The 24,298-nt window shown below is 38.7% G+C and overlaps 1 protein-coding gene and 1 non-coding gene across 2 annotated transcripts; one reads left to right on the plus strand and one right to left on the minus strand.

Annotated features, from left to right (window-relative positions):
* The first annotated feature begins 635 nt into the window (after positions 1-635).
* TRNAT-UGU (transfer RNA threonine (anticodon UGU)) lies at positions 636-708 on the plus strand. The gene has a single exon. It is a non-coding gene; the product is annotated as a tRNA-Thr (tRNA).
* A 3,382-nt stretch (positions 709-4,090) lies between these two features.
* On the minus strand, positions 4,091-23,806 carry HHIPL2 (HHIP like 2). The gene is made up of 9 exons (XM_026695414.2): positions 23,127-23,806; positions 17,545-18,197; positions 16,420-16,563; positions 15,205-15,536; positions 13,096-13,222; positions 11,013-11,158; positions 9,553-9,634; positions 6,385-6,467; positions 4,091-4,632 (listed from the first exon to the last, which is right to left on the minus strand). The coding sequence occupies exons 1-9, from the start codon at positions 23,496-23,498 to the stop codon at positions 4,220-4,222; spliced, it is 2,352 nt and encodes a 783-aa protein (XP_026551199.1). The 5' UTR covers positions 23,499-23,806; the 3' UTR covers positions 4,091-4,219.
* Between the last annotated feature and the right edge of the window lie 492 nt (positions 23,807-24,298).

Raw genomic sequence — 24,298 nt, forward strand, 5'->3', positions numbered from 1 at the left:
AAGAAAAAACAATTTGAAAAAAAAAATATTAGGACCTGCAGATTGAATTTGAACACTCATGAAAAAAAAAACTTGTTGTTATACCAATAGCAATCAGAGTCCTCAGAGCTATACTTAAAATACTTCTCAATGTATGGAAATATTGAATTTATCACACCTGAATACTAATTTTACCACACACAAAAAAAATCCTGCTTGGAACTGCCTATATGCTTAGACATTGCCTTAGTAATTCTTAGGTCCTTGGTTAGGACTTGAATTATTAAGTTTCCACCAGACTATGAATCTGACTGTAGATTGTACACATGTAATAATAAAGTGTCATAAATAGCTTGGCTATGATGTACTTTTGTGTTTTTATCTTCAGAAATACAGACCTGATCGTTCTTGGTTGCTTGCTGAGTATTTATTCCTATTTTTAATGAAATGGTTTTATGTTACAGCTTATAATAAACCGGAAATCCACTTGTCTCTGTAACCTGTATTAGCCAGCGCAGTTTCAAATCTCTGACTGAAAAGAGGAGTTAATAATTCAATCTTCACAATATCATTGACCTAGAGAAATCGATGGAATGAGAGAATATATTCCAAGAACAGTACTGTACCATTCATCTAGATAAGCCAAGATGATAGGTGGCTCCATAGCTCAGTGGTTAGAGCACTGGTCTTGTAAACCAGGGGTCGTGAGTTCGATCCTCGCTGGGGCCTGGCATTTTTTTAAAAAAACACTCCTTAGGGGGTTTTTTAAGTGTTCTGCGTGCAATTTAGCACAATACGTTCAATATAGAAATTTAAGGTGGGTGACAGCTCAATTGTCCACAAACAGATGCAATTACTGATTGCAAAATGCTGACAATCGAAGTTTATTTTTTTCATTCATTATAGCTTACTTAGCGCAGGTGAAATCAAACCATTTTATCTATATCTTGAAATCGGATGCTTGCCTCGAACGACTGCTTCCTGCGCAAAAATTATGCTTGGTCAGCTAGGATCCCAAATGAATTTTAGTTCCGAAGGACAATAAGAAGTGAGTGAGTAGTATAAAATCTGTAGCGTATGTTGTCGCTCCACGACAAGACCAGCAGGTGGGGCTGCCGATCAAGGAATACAGAGGAAAGGGCAGTGGCAGCAGAAAAAGATTTATTTGGAACAAGAAGAAAAAAACTGAGCACGCTATTGAAATGCTTAGCCTTCCGTCCCGTATATCCATGACACCCAGACAGTATTTGGATGTTAGATTAGTCAGATTTATATTCCGCCCGAATCCCCGAGTCCAGCTTCTCTTACAGGATTGTTATGGGAAAAGTGAATTTGCGTGGGCCCAGAGAGCAGCTGGTCAGAAGTCACTTCATCGGGGCATGCTGGTGGATTTATTACAGATTAACAGAGTTGGAAAGGACCTTGCAAGTCATCTAGTCAAAACACCACCACCACCACCACCACCACTCTGCGCAATTGTTGCACAAGAAGTAAAAGGTGTAAGGCATTATTTAATTATATTACCCTATATAGAATCAATGGGAAAGATCACCTAAGCATTCAGAAATGTAGTATCTACACTTTAGGAAGCGAAAATCACAATAAACTCTTTAACAAAGCCATCTGAGGTGAAAGAGATTAGATATCATATTGATAGTAAGAATTGGGGAGGTAAATCTGGGAAGGGAAAACAGCTGTCCACCCAAAGCTAGGCTCAACATTCAAAAAAAGGAAACAATCCTTTGATTTTACAAATTATAACAGCCATTTTTTAACCCATTAATAAACCAGGGCCCAAATCCTCAAGATCTTACCCAGAGAGGAAATTTCCAGCCACCTGAGATTTTTGTAGCCTTTTTCAAAATTATTGTTAAATTCAGATTAACATTCCAGATTAACAGAATTGGAAGGGATGTTGTAGGTCATCTAATCCAACCGCCTACACCATCTCTGACAAATGGCAGTCCAATCTCTTCTTGAAGGTCTCAAGCGATGGCGCTCCGACAACGTCCGAGGGCAAGTTGTTCCATTGGTTGATTGTTCTCACTGTCAGAAAGTTTCTCCTTTTTTCCAGGTTAAATCTGTCCTTGTTCAGTTTCCATCCATTATTCCTTGTCTGGCCTTCAAATACTTTGGAAAATAGCTTGATTCCCCTCCTCTCTGTGACAGCCCCTCAAATATTGGAACCCTGCTATCATCTTCCCTGGTCCTTCTCTTCACTAGACTAGCCATGCCCGGTTCCTGCAACCGTTCATCGTATGTTTTTGCCTCCACCCCCCTAATCATCTTGGTTGCTCTTCTCTGCACTCTTTCTAGAGTCTCAACATATTTTTGATAGTGTGGTGACCAAATCTGGATGCAGTATTCTAGGTGTGGTCTTACTAACGCTTTATAGAGTGGTCTTAATACCTCACTTGATCTTGATTTTATCCTTCTGTTAATGCAATTTAGGACTGCATTGGCTTTTTTTTTTTGGTGCCACTGCACACTGCTGGCTCATATTTAATTGATTGTCCACTAAGACTCCAAGATCCCTCTCATAGTTACTGCTATTGAGCCTGGTTTCATCCAGTCTGTATGTGTAGCTCCCTGCTGTATGAGCAGCTTCCTGCTCCCATTCAGTAACTTAACCAATTTAAAGCAGAATTCAAATGGGACAAGGACTGGGACAACATAGGAGACAGGAGGTGTTTCAGTTCAGACTGACAGACATCTGTGCTCTCTTTATTTCATTGGCTGTGTTTCTCTTATGGGGTTATTTGAGGTTACAACACCAACAACCCCCTCCCCTTTCACAAATTACCAGATAGTCTGAGGAACCTTAGACCAGTTAATAAGGCTCAATACCTGAACAGGAATTTCTCTATTAGCATATAGAGGCAATCTGCCTTCTCAAAGCAAAGTCTCTTCCATGCATGTTATGTTGTGATTCCCATAAGTCTCAGCCAGCACATCTATTAGCAATGCAACCGGGGTTGGGGGAGTTTTGCTATACACGTCTAGGAGGCACCAGCATGGAGAAGGTGAGAGAGATGAAATCCAGAGCGCAGTCCTCAGGGACATGCATTTTAGAGATGGAGAAGACTTTGATGTATAAAATCTCCTCTGATTAACATCTATATTCTTGCAAGAGTCTCCCAGAAACCACAAGCACTTCCTTTTTTCCCCTTTCATTCTATATTTAATAGAATACAGAGAGAGAGGGAGGGAAGGAGGGAGGGAAAGAGGGAGGGAGAGAGGGAGAAGAAGAGGGAGAGGGAGAGACTTTTAAAAACTCTTGGACCATATGCCATCACTCATTTTAAAAACTTTTGGATTGGCATCATTGAAAGATTGAGTGACATTTGGCCATTTTGATTTCTGTCGTGAAAATGCAAACATTTTAGAAGAAAAATTAGAAGATTTCACTCTCGAGATACAAACAGCTTTCCTCATTTGCTCAGCCCTTCTTCCTTTGCCAAAAATGAGCTCTTAAATTGCAGCTCTCTGAATTCTCAGGAATGCTTTTTCTAAGGAAGTCATCAAGGGACTGGTTTTTCAAAAAAAAAGGATGCTAATCCATTTTCACATGATACAGGCGGGATTCAAAATTTTTTACTACGGTTCTGTGAGCGTGGCTTGGTGGGCATGGCAGGAGAAGGATACTGCAAAATCTCCATTTTCACCCCACTCCAGGGGAAGGATACTGTAAAATCCCATTCCCTTCCCACCCCACTAATCTGCTTTCCAATTCCGTTCTCCTATGCAGGGCAACAAAAGAAGACCCAGCTGATCAGCTGGGACTCGGCAGGCAGAGAATAGATAGGGGCAGGGCCAGTCAGTGGTATTTGCTGGTTCTCCGAACTACTCAAAATTTCCACTATCGCTTCTCCGGAACTGGTCAGAACCTGCTGAATAGCACCTCTGGTTATATGTTTGGTGGACTGTAGTAAGTGCCCGCTAGAGTGCCTACATAGTTTCCCTAAGCAATTCTTAGAGAAAGACCTGTGCAGAGCAGTTAACTGGTAAACATCTGGAATGATTAAACTCTCAGTTGTAAACATTTAAACAATTAAACATTTAAATGAATGTACCATATCTGGTGTGGACAGCAGCTGAAAAGCTGCATAGATTCAAGTTAATTTTTTTTTTAATGTAAAATCTATATGCCATTCTGATTCACTTTCTTGGACATAAAATGAGTCACTAGGCAATCCCCTCCAGATTCCCTTCTCTTTATTCTGGGCAGCATTGTGGATGTTCAAACAGAACTTCTTGCACTGACCCTTTCTTTCTTCTTCCTTCCCTTCTTAGGTGTTTTCTTCTTAACTGCTGACTTCAGCTTTGGAGACGGTGAAAGTTTTTTCAGTGCTCCAGGTAATTGTGATCTTCTCTTCTGGGGTGACTGAGTTCTTGCTCCAGGGATGACTGGTGCTTTCTCCTTTTGTGTTTGCCCTCCAGATTTGGCTTGGGAACCCCGGCCTTTGGGACGCTGCGCTGTTGGCACCTTTTTACCAGAATGTGCAGGATCTGTTGATCCATGCTTCTGTGAGTTTCTGTGGGATGCAGGCTTCTTTCGTTTCTGGCCAGAAGTAGGGGGATATTCTTTAGAACGGACAAGTGTTTTGGAAGACTGGGTTGTAAGACGCTCTTTGATCAGTTCAGGCACAGTTTCTGAGAAAACATGGTTTAAAAGTCATGATTTGCGTTAGTAGATTGACTACTCTACAAATGCTGCCTTAGAGCAAGCAATGGTCTCTTCCCACATTTTTCCCTTACTTGAAAAACTAGTGGAAGGCAAGATCACATTTTCATTCAATCATGGGCATTACATTTGAAAGGTTGATCTGGGTAGCAAATTTAAGAAAAAAATATGAACATATTTTAAATGCTATGCCCATATCTATAGCTATTTGGGGGTAAAAGTACAAAAGTGAGGGAATCAGCAGATAGTATTGTCTAAATCAAGCATTTAATGTAGACAAAGCCATGATTTCCTGCGACCCCTAAAATCATTATTTTGACCCCAAATTCAGCAATATAGTTGCTTGAAATCAACAGCATGTTTCCCAAGAAGACTGTAGTGTAAGCTCCAACATAGGTTTTATATAGTTAAAACAAAAGTTTAGAAAGGAAAGGAGACATACCAACCATACCAACATGTGATGTGACCACAGATATTTGCATCACCAGATAGCCTTTCCTCCTCCCAACAATATTAAATCACCCAAAGTTACTCACTGCTGATTTTCTATTCCAATCTTTTTAATTCTGTATACCTTGTATATATATTAATCACACTATCAAAGAACCTGGATGCTACTTTCGGAAGGAAGGAAGGAAGGATGTTTAGAGGTAGTTCTTTATTATATTTATCAGTTAAGGTAAGACTTAAGAACATTAAAATGCAGTACCACTATTGACGATGTTATCACTACATATATATATATATATATATATTTAAATGAGAGCTAATGGGATAGAACAGCGATCTCCAACCTTGAGCCCTTGAAGCCTGGTGGACTTTGACTCCCAGAATTCCCCAGCCAGCAAAGCTGGCTGGGGAATTCTGGGAGTCAAAGTCCGCCAGGCTTCAAGGGCCCAAGGTTGGAGACCCCTGGGATAGAAAGTATTTGTCACTCTGAGAGCAGTTGTATCAAAATCAAAACCTACAACTAAATAATGAACAAAACCTAAGGAAAGAGTAACACAGAATACCAGGGTAGGCAGAGACCTTGGAGGACTTCTAAGTCCAACTCCTTGCTTGATCAGGAGACCTTATACCATTCCAGACAAATGGCTGTGCAATCTCTTCTTAAAACTTCAGTGTTGGAGCACCAACAGCTTCTGGAGGAAAGCCATCCCACTGATGAATTGTTTTCACTGTCATAAAATTTCTCTTTAGAGTTGGGGGAAATGTATTTAATTATTTAGATTCTCAAACCCAATCGTTCCAGACATTACCCCAGTCCTGGTTTCCAGGAATTACTTGCTAAGATGCCTTTGCTTCGATGGATTTGATTAGAGACCAGTAACGTTGCCCATTAGCTTGGCTCTCCTCTGTCCTTTCCAGAGTTCTTTTCCCATTTGGGAAGAAAAGCTGCATCTACCCTGAACTATTTTTCCTTACTTCCAGTGGTATTTCTACCACAAATTAAGAAGCACTGCCAAATCATGCTATCATGTTATCAGTAAATGAGCACAGAAATCATTGATCAACCATATTATCTGGACAATGGATTATGTGTAAGAAGTGGGAATAGAACAGAAACAATGTACAATTTCTTGCTGAAGAACTGACTTCTTGGGACCTGGAAGAAAGTGTTGAAAGCTGAACAAATCTTTCCTTTCAGTATGTCTGAATATTTGTACTATTACATAGTGAAAATAAACAAACAGCAGCAAACCCAAATCTTATTGACTTACTTGCAGTTGGAACAAATGGGATCCGCTTGCTCTTTGTTTTCACTGGAACTGGCTTCTGTTTACATTTTCCTGGTGGAGCTCTCCTAAAACACAAATTGGATCACATAAAAATACATCTGGGCATCTCAATATAAACAAGGAGTTTGTTTTTTACCCTAGGGGATGAAGGAATTTTTGAGTAATTCAAAGGTGTGCAGTCTGAGGGTTGCGGACCTTTTGGCTTTTTCCAAACAGGAAAATCATTAAATACAATGAAGGTAATAAGTGTACTCAATGAATTCTATTTAAATGCAAAAAACCAACGTTTTGGACTTTTTGCTATTAAAATTATAATTATTCCTTTTGAATAAGGGCACTAAAGAACAGTATCAAAAAAAGCCAGGACATATCTTGAAAAGGTTGGCTTCAATAGTGCAATTGCCATTTTGACTCTTTTTTAGATGCCCTGTTTTGAATGTTTTCCTTGACAGAATAATGGTTTTAATTAAGGAAGTTGTTAATATATTTTCTAATTAAAATGGGCATTATTCCTAATTTACATAACCTGCCAATGAGATCATAGTTGCGTTTGTGTATTTTCCATGCTCTGCTAATTAACTGACTTTAAACACAGGCCAATATGTTGGCCAGAAGGAAGACAAACCGTACTACAACAGTAACTTTATCAGTCTAGCTAGCACAAAATGTATTAAGAGTTTGAAAATTGGAGGATTACTAAGAACATTTTGTCGGAAAAAAATAGTTATATGAAAAAAGGGAAGGTAGACCTGTGGCTGGTATACCGTATTAACATGACTGAAAGAGTTCCTGAGTAAATAAACCTCTCTTGATATTTGCTTATTTGGGGGGGGGGGGAGTGCCCCCAGAAGTGGCTAGAAAAGAGCTGTCATATGACATCTCATCACCCAAGAGTTGGTTCCCATAGGAACACTGCATAATACTTTTTGACAATCATGGTCGTCCACATGTCTTAAAGGAAAGCAGTCCTTGAGGCCTCCCTGGGATGAGGAAAGGGATAAACCAACTTCTGAAGGGTTACATCTTTCTCACCCATGTTTGAATTCTATATTTGGCCTCCTTGACATTATAGTAGCCCATACCTGTTACCATTTTATGTCCTAACTTTACTGAGAAAACAAGAGAATATATTTGCTATCTATTAAATGTATCGATATCTGTAACAGATGCCAATTGCATAGAATGAACTATGTTGATCCCTTCTCCTTTCAAATGTTTTAGTCAAAAGGATTTCACATACATGTCTGCATACATACAGTTCTTATTCCAACAGCTCAAAGCTATGGCATCTTTAAAAGCAAAACCAACAGCTGCAAACTATAGGCTCAGCATGCCAATTTTGCTTTGTATGTACAGGTAGTCTGTTTTAGTGACCACAATTGTTGCCAACAGCTCAGCTCATTATGCAAAGCAGTGACTAAGTGAAATCATGACTGTGTTTATTATTTTACTTCAGCTTTTTCTTTATCCACAAAGGCTGTAAATGTGAGGATTGGTTGTAAAGTTACCATTGTAACTGCAAATGTTCATTAAATAAGTACTACATGTAATCATTTGAAATCAATAGCTCAAATACAAATCCTGAAATTTCCAATGTAAATACTTCCCTTTTTAAAGTATAAATTACATTTCCTACATTTGGTTTTTCTATCCTTTCATAAAAAGAAAAGCAGATTTTTTTTCTCCTTTTTTTGCTGCTGCTGCTGCTGTTTTTCTTAGTGTGGCTTGCTCTTGCATACAATATTCAGTGCTTTCACTTCAAGTCTATCAATTGAGTTTTCATGTTTGTCTTAGACTTGTTCCTCAATTGCAGACAAACTCTATGGTAATCCTCCATTTTAAAATAAATACACCTAATTTAGATGGAATGGAAAGATATATTTTTGTCTGCTTTCCATGCTGTCAGTCCCGCAGAGCCTCCTACAGGCCAACTTTCCTTGAGTTTTGCTTACCACAGAGCCTTCCCTAAACTGGCACTTGGTTAGATATGTTGGACGACTACATGCTTCAAGTGAGAATTAGAGTCCAACACATCTGGAGGGCATTGGCTAGGATAAAACTATCCTCTAAATAAGAACAAGACAGAACAGAAAGAACAGAAAGAACATGATAGCTTCCAGTGATGCACAGAGAGGTGAATGAAACAGATTTTGGAGGACGGGCCCAGGCTTATCCCCTTGCCTCTTTTAAAACACTGATTACTTGAACCATTATTGTTGCTGTTTTTATTCCCATGTTGGTGGTAATATAAACACTCCTCTGGATTGGTGGGAGGAGAGATGCAGATTCAATAAATTAATGGCTTCTTAGAGACAATTAACAGCAAGCATGTGGAATGGGCTTATATGTCACTCTAATATAATTTCTTTGCTTTAAGGTTAAAATGATGAATGGACCAGCATGATGAAAAAGCAGAACACTGAACATATATTGATGTGACCAATAATTTTTAAATAGGGGTGCTTTTTTTAAAAGGGTGCTTTTTAAAATATTTCATCACATTCAGTACCTTCACACATAGAACTGGTGTTCATATGACTTCTGAGCAGAGAAAATAAAGCTTTCGTCGTGGTGCTAAATTCAAATTATTTGTAAAAAAGCTGTTTTTGATATCATTAAACAATCTTTCAGGTTGTTAGGGCATAAATTAGAGTTTATAACTAAATGTGTTTCATCTTTTTCCACATTTTTAGTTCTGGGACAGCTTTTTCTGACAGGTTTTGTTTTACTGGGAAGCAGCTTCAATACGGGACTAATACAGACTGTGCTCTCTAATCCAGAGTTTCTCCACCTTTGCCATTTTAAGATATGTGGACCCCAACTCCCAGAATTTCCCTAGCCATCTGAAGTCCACACATCTTTAAATGGTGAAGGCTAAGAAATATGGCTTTAAACACTTCCTTTCCCTAATCCCTGAGGGGAGAAAAAGCTTTCCCAGCTGCAGAGGGAAAAAATACAAATAAAAGTTGTGCACTCCTGCATTAAGAAGAAGTAACTTCTCTATAATGTAAATCCATCCACAGATGTCATTCATGAAACTGAAGTCAGATTGATTCATGAGGGTGTCTATGCAATTGCAGGTGTCTTGCTTCTCTTTTCTTTTAAAGTAGCTCAAGAAAAAAACTTTCAGAACTTGGAAGAGGCACTAACCTTGCTGGATCCACAAATTTGTAAATTGAGCCACTTGGAGCATAGGCACTTGGATAAGATGTAGCCATAAAATAAAGTTCGCCTGGAAATAACAAAAGAAAAGATGTGTACTAGTAACAGGGCTACTTTGGACAAGACTGATTTAGTTCTTAGTTCTCCTTTGGATGGCTTGAGTTATAGATCCCATCAGGCTGAAGGCAGCTGAGTACTATAACCATCCAGGCTGTCTTTCTTACCTACTCTTGCTCTTGCGATTTCTGGCAGATATAAAAGCTGGAAAGTTTTAAGCTATTGGTAGAATAACAAATATAGTTGATTTGGCTGTATTGATTGCTAGTCAGCCATGCCTGCCCACCTCTAATACAAGCAAGACCAATGCTCTATCTCACGGGTGTCAAATTCATAGTGGCACGTTGCTGTCACATGACATATCATGATGTTTTTCCCCTTTGTGGAGCTGGGGTGGCTGTGCGTGATGCATCCAGCCCATGGGCCACCAGTTTGACACCCAAGCTCTATCTGGTATAGAACTATGCAGCATGAATGACCAGATATTTCTCTTGGAATCTGCTCCTCACTTTAAATTTTTAAAGGTGTTTTTAACTTTGGAAGCACATTTTAATGGGAAAATGGCATACAGTGTCAGCCTCAAGCATAATTTTTGGTTCTAGGTTGATCTGCATGCTTCACATTAGCCCACGAGCATTCTTAGGAAGTAAAGTAGATGGCAGGACTTTGGGACTATGTCTATTTGATGGGAAACAAAACATAGGAAAATTAGCATCTTTAAGATATCTCTGTGAATCCCACAGACTTGGCAGGAGCAGCCTAACAAGTTGCTTTCTGATAAATGGTTTTTGGGGATTGGCCATGGTAGAAATTTTGCAAATATTCACATAATAGCCCTTTTGTAAAAGCATCCACAGTAAGCTCTAAATCTTTCGAGCATGCCTACTTATTCAGAAATGTTGTCTGTGACCAAAGGCATCTTTGGAAAGACAGCACAAAGGCATACAAGTTTAATTAGTTAATTACACATATATGCAAGTGTACACAATATGTGTAGACTGCCCCAAACAATTAAAACATTTTGGCAGTAAACGAAGCAAGAATAAAACAGAAATATGATCAACCAAAATTAAATAAAAAGATGCATGTATGCCCAATAAATTCAAGTCAATCATTTAGTAGAATAATACTGTTTTGTGAAATCTCTCTGGGGAAGGTTGCTCCAGATGTGGAGATGATTATTAAAAAAAACCCCAATCCTCTCACTTCTACCCATAAACCTGTCATGGAGGGTAGGATTCCGAGCAGGTCATTTCAGACCAGATGGCAGATTCAATTTTGGCAAGGCAGTGACTTAGGTATCCCTGTACTAATCATATACTTCTTTGAATTAGATCTTCCAAACACCCCATTTTCAAGATGTGGGAAATAAGATTTAAGAAACAGGTTACCTGCTTCATCCTCTGCAAAAGAGATGATAAATTTGCTGTATGAACTCACGAGCCCTGGAAAAGCACAGGCTTTTATGCTACCAATGCAGACATCTTGTTTCTTCCATGTATTTGTTCTCTCATCTTCCTGCAAAGCCATAAGTCGACTAAATGGGGAAACAAAATTAAATCTTATTTTTATTTTGCAATTCCACAATAGTTTGAAGTTTTAAAAAATAATGGTGGTACACACAGTTAATTTATGCAAAAATGAACTTAAACCTTGGTGACCTGAGCCTACTTCATTCGCTAAGAAAAGGACATAGGTCCATGTTGGAGCATCTGTTTCCATGCAAAATGTCCTAGGTTCAACCCCCAGCCTCTCTAAAAAAAGGTCTTCAAAACTTTCACTTGAAAGCTTAGACTAGTACTTCAGTATAACAAAACTGAACTACAAAAATCAATATGGTGACTCAGTATAAGTCACTTCCTTTATTTCTCTATTACACAGAAATAGGAAGTTTGTGACCCTTCAGATACAGTTAGAGAATATATTCTCATCATCCTTGGCTACTGAGCTTATTAATTAGATGTAATGGGCATTAGATGTGATGGGCAATAGCCATTTATCGCTCTATCCCATTTAAATAAGAACTGGTTCTATGAGTAGTTTTTAGATGTAGATTCATGATGTTGTACCCATGGGAAGGACACTCATTTTGAAATGATTGTCTTGAAGGAATGATTACTTGAATATTTGCAACTGAGACATAGCAATGCCTGATGAGAACTGCAAAAAATAGGTGATAACACTTTATGGTGAGAATTATCAAAACCTAGGTGATAAAACTTTGTGTACACAGTGACAGCAATTAAAACAGGAACAAGACTTTTAGAATGGGTCACCAACCTTTTGGACTTCAGGGACCACTAAATTCATAATTTTAAATCCCACAGACCACTAATATGATCTGCCTAATGACCTAATGTGGCTAGGTGGTAATGTGACTGGGTGGGCATGGCCAACTTGATGTCGCTCATATCAAGGGGTGCCTTGCTGGCCTCTACTCTCCCCTCCCCTTCCAACCACTCCTCGCCTGCCTGTCCAGGCTCCTTAGGGCCCCAACAGAAAGCAGTTTTAGGAGCTAAGCAGCTACCATGAGAAAGAGCTGGCTTAGTTCAAATTGGATCTGATCAAGAAGGAGGCTCATCAGAAGCACCTCACTGAGGACTACAAGCATAGGCTTTCCAAGCAGAGGGAAGACCTGCATGAGTGCAAGGCCAGGTACCATCACCCGGAAGTTCAGCAGGCTGAGATGGTCAGCCAGTTCCAGGCCATGATGCAGTCCCACTGGAATAAGGCTCTCTGGCTCTTCGCCCAAAGCACCAGGAGGCTGAAGCAGACCCCAAGTCAGAATTTCTGCCCCTCCTCCGACAGGCACAAAAAGACCCTGAAGGGGGAGATTTTCTGCAGCAACACAAAGATTCATTGCACATATCCGGCTCAGGGACCGTAGTTTGAGGACCTCTGATTTAGTACAATATAAAAAATGCAAATAATTTTTCTGCGGATCACCAAAATTTTCTCACAGACCACCAGTTGGTGACCACTGCTTTAGAAAGATGGTGTTGAATTTCTCTACCATGGTCACTTCATGTACTTTGATGTTTTGCTAAAAACTGGCCTTAACCTAATGTGGTCACACTATCTTCAAATATATAATCCCAGATACATATTTGGGCTGAATGTGCTAAAGACCTGTAGCTTGGACAGCCATCTGTTCAGACTGTCTGTAATGGCCAGCTGTAGCTTGAAGTAAAAGCTGATAAAGAAACTCTTAAATTTGGGGGAATTGCAGAATTGAATAAGCATAATTATCTCACCTCAACAGTGAGATGGGTGGTGTATACATTTAATAAATAAATAATCATAGTGAGCAACACTGAGAACATCAAAAAGAAACAAATGTTTCGCATATCCAGGCAAGATAAACAGAATTTTATCTGATCACAAAGTTTATTTGTATCAATATACTTTGTCCTTCTCCTTATATTACACACTTCAGTGTATTTAAAAGTGAAATGAAATAACTCTCTTCCTTACCCATTCATAAAGTCACCAAAAATGTAAAGACCATTGAGGTTTGGAGATTCACACCCTCGATAAACATATCCACCAGTGACTGATTTTCCTACAGAACGTCCATAAGCAAATATTGGAAGTACATCCTCTGTAAAAATGAAATAGAAGTTACTCATCAACTGAAGTTGTTGCATTATCTAAAAAGAAACAAAAATCTCCTGATCAAGAGCAATGCCAGTGTTAACTTCTGATTATTATCTACTAATAAGAATCTACATTTTCAGTGTGTCAATCCTTAAATAGTCAAACCAGCAGAGGAGAAGGACCCTCAAGATTTATAGCTATACAAAACAAACCCAAGTTAAGAGAAGTTTATTAGGGGAATAGTATCTCAGAAACAGGCCAGTGCCCTTTTAGGGCATTCAGTTAATAGTAGTATAGGGCGCCATTTCTGTGAAAACTGCTTCCTTAATCTATGAGCAATAAGCACACACACAGTTATGGTTTTCTACTGTGTGTTATCCAGAGAAAATTTATTTGCATGATATTATTCTTGATTAAGTACTGATGTACTTGTCATTTAACCCAATGATGACTGCGATCTATTATGTAAACAGTCTTATAAGAGGCCTGCACAAGTATCTATTTAAAGATAATTTGTTTGTTTGTTTTCAAAAATAAACAAAAAGGCAAGGGTTTCTACTTGACTGACATATATAGAAGTAACACACATTTAGAAACTCAGGAAAGGTTTTAGTTGCAGTGTTTGCAGAGAAAATCCAGGGAAGGCCAAATCCCCAAATTAACATAAGGTTACAAGCTGCATGATCCACCTTTTGATAGAGAGGTGGAATTTGTGGCACAACTCCACAATACATTTTGCCATTTTGAGAAAAACAGCCAGATCCTGAGGATGCCTGCATCTCCTAAATAAATAGCTTAATGTAGACTTGTGATTTGACAGATCCTGGCCTGTTCCCACTCTATGCTCCATGCCAGTTTTTAGCAGCACACAAACATGCTTAGCTAGTTTAAGAAAAAAACATGATTTGGAGAACACATAATCCCACCCACTTTGTAATATTTTAGTGCTGTATCTCATATCCTATGAGTCTTTGTGACAAGAGAGTACTATCAAGGCTTTGTCATATCATTACTTGTTGTATGGAGCAGGCAGACAAAAATAGGGCCATGCATTGGTGGGGGTTAGCCTCAGGGGTGAGATTCAATATTTTTAACAACCGTTTCTGTGGGTGTGGCTTAGTTGGTGGGCATGGCTTGGTGGTCATGTTATTGGCTGGGCGTGGCCAACTCAATATCATTCACATCGAGGCACACATCTCCTCGCCTGGCCTCTCATGACTGTGGGGATTCTGCAACAGTCATAAGTGTCAAAAACGGTCATAAGTCACTTTTTTCAGTGCCATTGTAACTTTGAATGGTCATTCCACACAAGCAAAGTACCAGCAAAGAAGGAAAAAAAAAACTCCAGAGACGTTCCTGAGACAGGAAGTCTAGTCCTGCCAAGAATGTAATAAGGGTTAACGGAGAGGCAGTTTCTGTAAGCAGCACCAAAATGTTTCCTTCCTGCCTTCCTTACAGAATTAGGCAAGTAATTTCTTCTAACAACTGGTTCTCCGAACTGCTTAGAATGTTAACAACCGGTTCTAGCGAATAGGTGCGAACCTATAGAATCCCACCCCTGGTTAGCCTTTTCTGCAACAGTTTCTCACCAGCAATCTTTCTTAAGTATGCAAAATGGCTCAGTTGGTTAAATATGGGTGGTTCCATGACTGCTGGGGTGGAGTTATGTATGTCTATTTTTGATTAGTTAATTCCTTGGATGGTTTTCAGCAATAAGTTGCCCCTTGTTGTGGGGCCTTCACTTACTTCTAAGGATGTAGGTGCAGCAGCATGTAAGAAGTAGGCAAGGGGAGAGGGGTGTAAAATAAAGAAGCTTCACACATCCCTTTTGTATGTGTACTGTGATATTACATGTATGCACGAAAGGGGTTTCCATGCCATAACACTACTTTTATTGTTTTCACGAAAGTAGTAAGCTTCTTTCTATAAGATACCTACACATTGGCATTCGTTTTGTTAGCAGCCCTGAGATGTTATAATACTTACCTAGTGAGGAATTTTGACACAGTTTCGTATCATAGCACTCAAACCCTTCCTTGGCTCTCCAACCATAGTTCCCGCCTTTAATAATTATATCCACTTCTTCAAACCTGTTCTGGCCAACGTCTCCACAGAAAATTCGTCCCTTTCCCCTGTGACTGAGTGGATCTCCACGATCCACAGAGCAGCGCCACATGTTCCTCACACCATATGCATAGACTTCAGGGCGAGCTTTGGGATCAGAGGAAAAAGGATTATCATGGGGAATGCGGTAGGGCCTCTCCTGGGGACCTTTTCCATCCACATCAATCCGTAAAACTTTCCCTAATAAGCTACTCCTAAGAAAAAAGCAAGACATAAGAAGGCACTGGCCAAAGCATGGACAAACAAGTTAAGTCCAGAATAAGTAAACAATGAACAATTGGTTTGGTTTGGTTTAAACTACTATAGATGAAATAATATAGTGTACTACTCAGCAAATAATTTAGTAGTTGTGAAGTAGACTCAATAGATATTTAGCCTGCTTTGGGAAGCAGAGGAAATCTTGGTTTATTTTTTATTTCATCATGCAACTAATCTCCTGAATGAAATTTTAAGCCAAGGCTTGATCTCCACATACAGAATATTAATATTTACAGCAACATACTCAAATGTGAGCGGTATATTAAGAAATCTAATTGGTTTGTTTGTCTGTTTGTTTACCATGCATTGAATATATGTTCTGATATTTTCCATTGTTATAAGGGACTACTGGCATATGCCTATTAGTAACTTTATTTAATAGTTTATATTAAGAAATTGCAGCATTATTTGAAAGGTGCACACCTGACATTTTATCAATAATATTTAAAATAGTCTTATTAAAGAGTTTTTAAAAATGATAAAAAGATTTTTCCCCTTTGGTTCAATCATATCTGATTTTTTGAGACTGCCTGGACAAGTCCCTACAGTTTTCTTGGCAAGGTTTTACAGAGGTGTTTTGTTATTGCCTCCTTCCTTAGGGCTGAGACAAAATGACTGGCCCAAGGTTGGCTTTGTGCCTAAGGCGGAACTAGAATTCAGAGTCTTCCAGTTTTTAACCTGATGGCTTAACCACTACTTCAAACTAGCTCTCAAATATAAAAATTGAAGTATAATAAAAATTAATTTGCAATAGTTACAATAACAAACTTTCCATATAACAATTCACATTTAAATGCAATGAAAGGTGGATATATTTACTTGTTTTGAGCATTTCCGAATTTACCAAAAGGGTCCCCAGCTTTCCCTCCATCTCCAGTAAACAGATACAAGTAACCGTCTATCCCAAACAGGATCTCTCCACCATTATGGTTCGCAGCTGGTTGTTCAATCTCTAAGAGATTCCTAAAGAAGAAAAGAGAAACAATATGCAAGGGGAAGAAGAAGAAGAAACACACATAGATAAAGTTGGATGCCTTGGATGGCTTTCAAGGATTTCCTGCAAACAGATTATTTATTCAAGCATTAATCATAAAAGCTGCTAAGTGCTTTTGTTTAACCTTTCTTACACTAAGCAAAGAAAGGACATTAGCATTCTTTTGCTATTTCTGTGTTTCTGCTGAAGCTGATCAGAGGCACATGATAAAACCTGGGTCAGGACACAATGTCCTTCAGCACCTATGCTTCCATGATGGTAGGATAGAACCACCAATTTTTTAGCAAAGTATAATTGCTCTTCTATGATTTTGTATCAAAACTGCTAGTCAGCACAATTCTGGAGTATGACTGAAGCTCTGAATGGTCTTCTGCATAGGCCATTATCATCTCAGAATGGACTCATGATGGTCCCTGTCTTTTGAAATGGGAATATTCAGGCATGGTTGCAGGATTAAAAAGAACATGATCTCATGAAGCTTTTTTTAGGACTCCTCTGTACCTTCATGAATAATCCTAGTTCTGAACTGGACATTGGTTGACTTCTAAATCAGGATCCTAAAATATCAGGCATGTCATATCTCAGTGAAAACAACAGAAAAGCCTGTTTATAGATCAGAATTTTAGTTAGCTTCAGAGTCACAAAAGAGTTAAAGACCACCACTCTAAAATGGTGTAGGCTAAAGATTGATGTGTATCATAGATCAATGTGTTCTTGGCTTAACACCACAATGTTACTTCTCTTGCTTAGCAGCAAAAAAAATAGATTACATGCATTTGTAGGATTTGTATAAGTGGTTCTTAATTTGATTTATTTATTTTTGAAATGGGTTATCCATAATCTTAGTATTCTATTTTGGTCGATCCTATCATATAAGGTTTTATGTAAATGAAATGAGCAAATATGTCCCCAGCCTTGGAAAAAAGCAAGTAGAGAAAAGGAATTATTGCCTTTCTGTGGTTATATCCGCCTTGTTGACATCAGCTGTGGAGACCATCAGTTCACTAATCCTGATTTTTTCTACCTTTTTCTTGTCCTGGTAGGAGTAATAGATGTAGAATTTCCCATTTTCTTTGTATTGAGGATGAAAAGCCATCCCAAGGAAGCCCCTCTCATCCCCAACCCAGGGGGTAGTCAGCACCAATTGCTTAATGTCTAGAAAAGGTTCTTCTAATCTACTTCCATCTGGGAGATAAACCCACACAAGGCCCACTTGTTCGGCTACAAACATCCGATGGGTATTGTCATTGGCATGCACCATGAGCACCGGATTCCTCAGCCCATTGGCCACTTCTTTGAGGCACAATTGAAGGCAACCTTTCTTGTCTGCCACCACAACACCCAAATTATTATTAAGGTCAGTGTTCTTCACTACATCAGGAAAGCAATAGTCTTTATCCTGAATGTTTAAGATGTTGCAGAATTGGGTCCTGTTCTTCTCACACCATTCTTGAATGTGCCTGTCATCTGTAAGCAGTGTGATTGCAGAACGGCAGTAGAGGTGGAATTCTGAGCAGTAGTCAAAACAAAGGCCAGGGAGATTTCGAAGGGGCGTCTGGGGGTTCTCAGCATCATAGAGATGGGCTGCATAAGGCGAGCATTCCTGTTAAAGATTAAAACACTCTGTTATTCTCAAAAACAGCATGACTATGGCTGTTTGCATCTGCTCGACCTTTTGCATCTGCATAACTCAAGTGTGAATAAATAGTTATAAAGACATTTCATATCAGCAGGACTTCGTGTTCTTTAAGGAATACAATAATCTAAAAATATTTCTAATTTTTTCCTGCAGAATGGAGGAATAAATAATACATTGCTTCCAACATAGTCATTAGTCATTAACCCATTGATTGCAACATGGAATATTAAATCTGGACTTCCCTATTGTGCATATAGATTAAGAACGTGTTATTCGTCCAGTCCTTATATTCAGCAGACAGTCAAACATCAGATGCTGGGTAATATTGGGGGTGGTGGGGAGGTGAAGCAAAGGAGATAACTTGAGGAAATATCATGAAGAATTAATTTAAAATTGATTGCTTGGAAAGCATATGTTACCATAGCTTAAAATATTAAGATAATAATTTAAAGAGAAAGGTTACAATAAAAACAACTATGCTATATTTTAGCTAGGAAGGCTAAAAGCAAAAAAATTTAAATTAAATTAAATCTGAACCTCTAATGGGGGCCCAGTAACTCAGAAGGTTCCAAAAAAAGTCATATATTATTTGAAGACGTTGCATTTACCTCACGTATTTTATATTTTCACAGCACCTAAAAACCATCTTATTAAACCAGTTAAATCCAAGCTTTGATTCCAATTTACCATGATTAAATTGTGGTTTCTGGTAGCAGTGCTCTTTTCCATCAACTGCTATCTGATATCTTTAATGGGAAATGTCAGCAGCATTTTCCATGCAAAGCAAATTATCTGAAGACTTCCTGAAGAGATTGGACTGAGGGAACAAGTGAGCAATCAAGGTCAGCAGTGTGATTCAGGCCTGAGCTCTAAGAAAACTTTCTAACCGAAACATTTTCAAATCACACAGATCAGGCAAAATGCCCAATCTATAGAGGGGGTTGATTGGTATGGGTCTTTTGTGTTCTTTTAAATCCTGCTACCTGTAGGAAAATACAGACTTAGTTTGAAATTTTAAAATAAGTGAAACCTACAAAGGTGTTACCAGGGATGGGATTCCACAGGTTTGCACCTATTCTCTAGAACCAATTGTTAACATTCTAAGCAGTTCGGAGAACCTGTTGTTAGAAGAAATTACTGGCCTAATCCTGTAAGGAAGGCAGGAAGGAAACATTCTGGTGTTGCTTACAGAAACTGCCTCTCCATTAACCCTTATTACATTCTTGGCAGGACTAGACTTCCTGTCTCAGGAACTTCTCTGGAGTTTTTTTTTCCTCCTTTGCTAGTACTTTGCTTGTGTGGAGTGACCATTCAAAATTATAATGGCACTGAAAAAAGTGACTTATGACCGTTTTTCACACTTATGACTGTTGCAGCATCCCCACAGTCATGAGAGGCCAGGCGAGGAGATGCGTGCCTCGATGTGAGTGATGTTGAGTTGGCCATGCCCAGCCAGTCACATGACCACCAAGCCATGCCCACCAACTAAGCCACACACACAGAACCGGTTGTTAAAAATTCGAATCCCACCCCTGGGTGTTACTTATTTTAAAAAATGTAACTGAACAAATCAATACTTATTTTCTCACATTTTCTTAGGTTTGTGATCTATTGCTTAAAGTCCAAATGTTGTCCCTGCTTTGTTTTTATATCAAAGAATAGAAGTAATATCCATTGTGACTAAGCGCGCATAAAATTAAGACATTTCTTTGGGTTGACATAAGAATAAAATTGCCTTAACAATAAGAAAAACTCAGCCCCTCTGCTGCTTTTCATTTTTCCATGTGAGGTGGTAATTGAAGGGGCGTTCCGTTTGTTATTCTTATTCTCCCTCAACAAGAATTAGGCATATTAAAATTTCATTCCCACAGTGTCCATTGTTTAATGATTCCATTTGCTCATTTAAAAAAATTGTTTGCGCTACATAGTCTTCAGTTTAGATCTACATAGAATTAGTGGTAAGCAGTGTATAAATGCTACTGTAACTCTAGGTAGCAGCTGTAAAATATTATCTGCTTGTGTGAGCATCTCTCTCTTATCTTCCTTCCTTCCTTTCTTCCTGAGAGCCCCTAATATTAGATGATTCAGATGGTGTTTAAGTTTACTGCATCATATTCCTTTTCTACAAAAGAATGTCTTGAAATCAGATTCCCATATAGCTGCAGACTTTTTTTAATCAATCAAAGCTTTAGAGAACAATTCTAATCTGCTGATTGAAATTCAGAATGGACAAAAAGATCTCCCTTGCTTATGCAGAAATGTTCTGCTGAAAGGCCAGGAGAATTGTTTTTATACATGTTGATCTCTTGGTGGTGATGTTTCTGCCAGTAGGATCCCAACCAGGGATTTTCAGGGATATACCAAGTTAAATCAGCTAAATCCTTGAATTCTTTATGAAGAGTCAGGATTAGACCCTCCAAGTATCCCAGTCTGAAGGTGATCCCAGTTAATTTTCCATTCTTGAATTCAGGAGTCGGATGGAGTTTCAAAAACTCAAAAGTTACTGGTGGGTTGTCTTTGATTTTACTCTCATTCATTCAACTGCCCTTAATGGGAAAAGGCCCAAGAAGGATTTAAAACAGAATATTATAATCTTTGGGGTTTCTATTTGAGAGAAAAAGATTTAACATCAATTTTTTTGTAGAAGTTAATAACACTTTTGTTTATTAATTTATATAAACCTTCAAAATGCATTAGTGTGCAGCTTTCAGCAATCACAGTGAATGCTGGAAATTTGGGAGGTTGAAGTCCAGCAGATTTGGAGCTGCCTAATTAGAAAGGGCTGGTGTGCCAAGACATAACAAGCATGATAAAAGATCCAAATAGACATGATTCACAGCACAACCCTGAATAAATCTGCTTAAACTGCCACTGTGACATCACAGTTTTTGTATTAGGAAAATGAATATGGGATTCCAACAGTGATGTAAATAAAATGTATTTTATTTAAAATGCAAATTCATAATGCAAAACTCATCAGCTATAAGCTGATAATAATGAAACTTGGTGCACATGGGCAATAAGATTTAGCTTAATCCTTTTCTGTTCAGCTGTGGCTCCTGCCCTTTGGAATATCTTACCTCCTGAGGCGAGATTGGCTCCCATCTTTCTGACCTTCCACAAGGTCAGATCTGGCTGTGCCAGATGGCTTGGGGCCCCACAGGTGTGGGGGGAAGTAACATACTGGAGGTGGTTGATTAAAAGCCAATCCCACCTTCCCCCCACCCCGCTCTCCCCTTCCCCTTCTTGTAACTGTGATTTTACTTTGTTTGCATTTTCATTTTATTTCTGATGATTTTAATGTGTTTATGGCACGAGCCATCTAAAGTCACTTCGAAATGAGATAGATGGAAAATAAATTTAATAAATAAATAATAGTCTATACATGAATTGCAAAACTGCATTGACCCTCATAATAATTTAGGTTCAGCAGCTGTACAATTATTTTCAAAATGGAATCTTGAAAACAGTTCTATGTTGACTTAACAACATTAGAACGTAGGTAATATAGGTTATTGATGAAGGAATGACAAGCTGGAAGAATGTTGATTGTTTTTTGGGGGAGGGAGATTGTTTGTTTGTTTGATTGATTGATTTCTGCTCAGTGATGGCATGTGGTAAATCACAATAGCTTGGCTTCAGTTCAGAAGGAAACCCCTTCCTATCCTTCAATCAATGAATAGTGTAGGCAGGAGGCCAGGAAGAGTTCCATCAAAAAGTCATTGTTCTCCTGCACACCAGTGGGATAGCTGGTTTGGCAAGGCAGGGAGCAGGCTAGGAGACAGGGAAAGGCAGGGAGGGGGGAGGGGGGCTATTCCAACAGTTGTTCTAGAAGCATGAATCCAGCTGTCTGGTCTAAGACTGTCTTCAGGAGCATGGCTATTGCAGGTTTATTAAGAATGCAGTCTAAATGCCTTCTTTATAGCAACCGGAAACCCAAACCCAAACCCAAGATCTGTGGGTTGATTTGATTCGTTTGCTGAGGTGTCTACCTCAGTCTGCATTTGAAAATACATTAAAAGGTCATTTAGTTTTACTTTTGAACATGAAATAATCAGCCAAATCCTTTGACATATTTTTTTTTGAATTTCATCAAATTGAACACTGTGGATTATTTTTTGTTGCGTCAGGATATACCATTCCACAATCTTCTTCTTGAGCTCACAACTATCTTGCAGGGGAGGCTTAGCTTGATAGACAGGCCAATTCAAGAGGAAGATTATCATTCTTCCATAAACTGATTTTTGCTTCTTGTAGTGTGTTTTATATAGATAGGGATATATAATTTATCATAATCTGACACTCTCCAAACAGGCTTATCCCAAATCAGTACTGTACGAAATTTGAAACATCTGCTTACCAGGGACTAAAATGGGGTTAGTGTTCAGTCAGAAGCACTTATTTTCTTTTCAAGCTGTCTTTACAATTTTGGAGAGAAGAGAAGAGCAAATGAACATTACTCTCTCCAGTTGCAGCTTCATACTTACTTGGAGCTGTGAATTCATCAGAAGGCAAATTTCTACTTTTGAGTCATCCTTGAATTATTGGTTTGGTTTAACAGAATCTTTCAATTATAATATGGCTAGCAATTATCTTTCTATCTATCTATTTATCTATCATCTATGTATTTAAATTATATTGTTGCCCATATCATAAGCAAATTATTCTGGGAGATATAACTAAAACAATAATTTGCATGTAAAGCAAATTTGAAGAATTTATCATCATTCAATAGGCTCAACTTACTTACCAGCAGAAAAGTCTTCCTGGCAACCTCAAACGCAAATTCTTAAATTACCATTCCCACCATTTCTCAGAAAGGCCCAAACAGCTAACAATCATATGCATCATAAGGGCATATGAGGAAAATGAGGCTACTCACCACTACCTTACCTGGCACAAGATATCTTTGATGAATCCTCCACATAGTTTTTGGGCTTGAGGATCAATGTAATCCATGATGTCCCAGTATTTGGCAGCAATGTGGTTGTCCTTCTCTTGCTCACAACAGCCAAATGTTTCATAGGCAGAGCAAAACTCCAGATGGAAAGGAGGCTGGAAAGGAGGACCATAATCCAGGCACTGTGGATGTCCCAGGAGAACTGCAGCATGGTGCAAAAGGAGTATAGAGATGCAAATGAGGAAATAAGATGCAGGGAGAGAAATCCTGGAACTGTGGAGACTTGAAGACGTTTTCTTCCCTGGAGGTTTCCTGGGATCATGTGAATCTGATAAGTGTTCATCTGGAAAATTGGGTTTATTCATTTTCTAAGCTGTGATACATCAGAATAGAGCCCAATGTTTGCTCAGGTTTGCTTCCAGGCATTCAGGCACACACACACACCCTAATCCCTCCCTGTCTCATTAAGTGTGCTAATAGTGAGCTGAAAAGCAGCTTTCCAGTCCGCCTCCTTGCAGTTCCACACCTCCTTCCTTCCTTTTTCACAAAGTTATCTGTTCCCTTGAACACCCTAGATTTCATCCAAGAACACATCCAGATAGAGATCAATAAGAGGCAAATAGACAGACAGACCAAAGAATGACAGCTGCTGCAGCCATACGGGAATGTCTGGTCTATGGTTACAGGGGGAAAAAAGGATCTGTTTTTTCCAGTTTCAAATGATTCCCAAACTTCAGCCAAATAGTGGAGAAGGAAGATGAATCATGTTCATCAGTTACGTCCCCATTTCAATTTATTTAGCCAGACTGAATTATAAAGAAACATGATTCCCCCTCCACGTCTGACTCTAAGCATATTGAAACACAAATAGGATTTTAAAACATAAGTAATTTAAAGGAGTTGCTTCTCACTGCAACAATTTTGGATTAACAGAACTTTAATATATTTCAGCCTCACAATAATATCTTTTAAATGATTGAGAGGAACAGATTTCACACACGTACATATATACACACTTTGTATGCTACAATGCTCGCCAAGCCAAGGGAACCACAGGATTTTTTTCTGCTGAGTTATGGCATCACATCAACAGAAGGTCATGTTGTCCCAACTGACCTAGTAGTATCTGGTTTTTGTCTGATTTTTAAAAAATGTTGATTCTGGA

This window comes from Pseudonaja textilis, chromosome 1 (assembly GCF_049901715.1).
Source record: "Pseudonaja textilis isolate UNSWEBS1 chromosome 1, rPseTex1.2, whole genome shotgun sequence".
Taxonomy (NCBI): domain Eukaryota; kingdom Metazoa; phylum Chordata; class Lepidosauria; order Squamata; family Elapidae; genus Pseudonaja; species Pseudonaja textilis.

Excerpts from the sequence above, each read along its gene's own strand:
- HHIPL2 (XM_026695414.2), bottom strand. The coding sequence starts at position 23,498 with ATGAATAAACCCAATTTTCCAGATGAACACTTATCAGATTCACATGAT. Across the intron at positions 13,223-15,204 it reads GTGTCAAAATTCCTCACTAG|AGGATGTACTTCCAATATTT; the intron begins GTAAGTATTATA and ends TCATTTTTACAG. Across the intron at positions 4,633-6,384 it reads CCCATTTGTTCCAACTGCAA|AAACTGTGCCTGAACTGATC; the intron begins GTAAGTCAATAA and ends ATGTTTTCTCAG.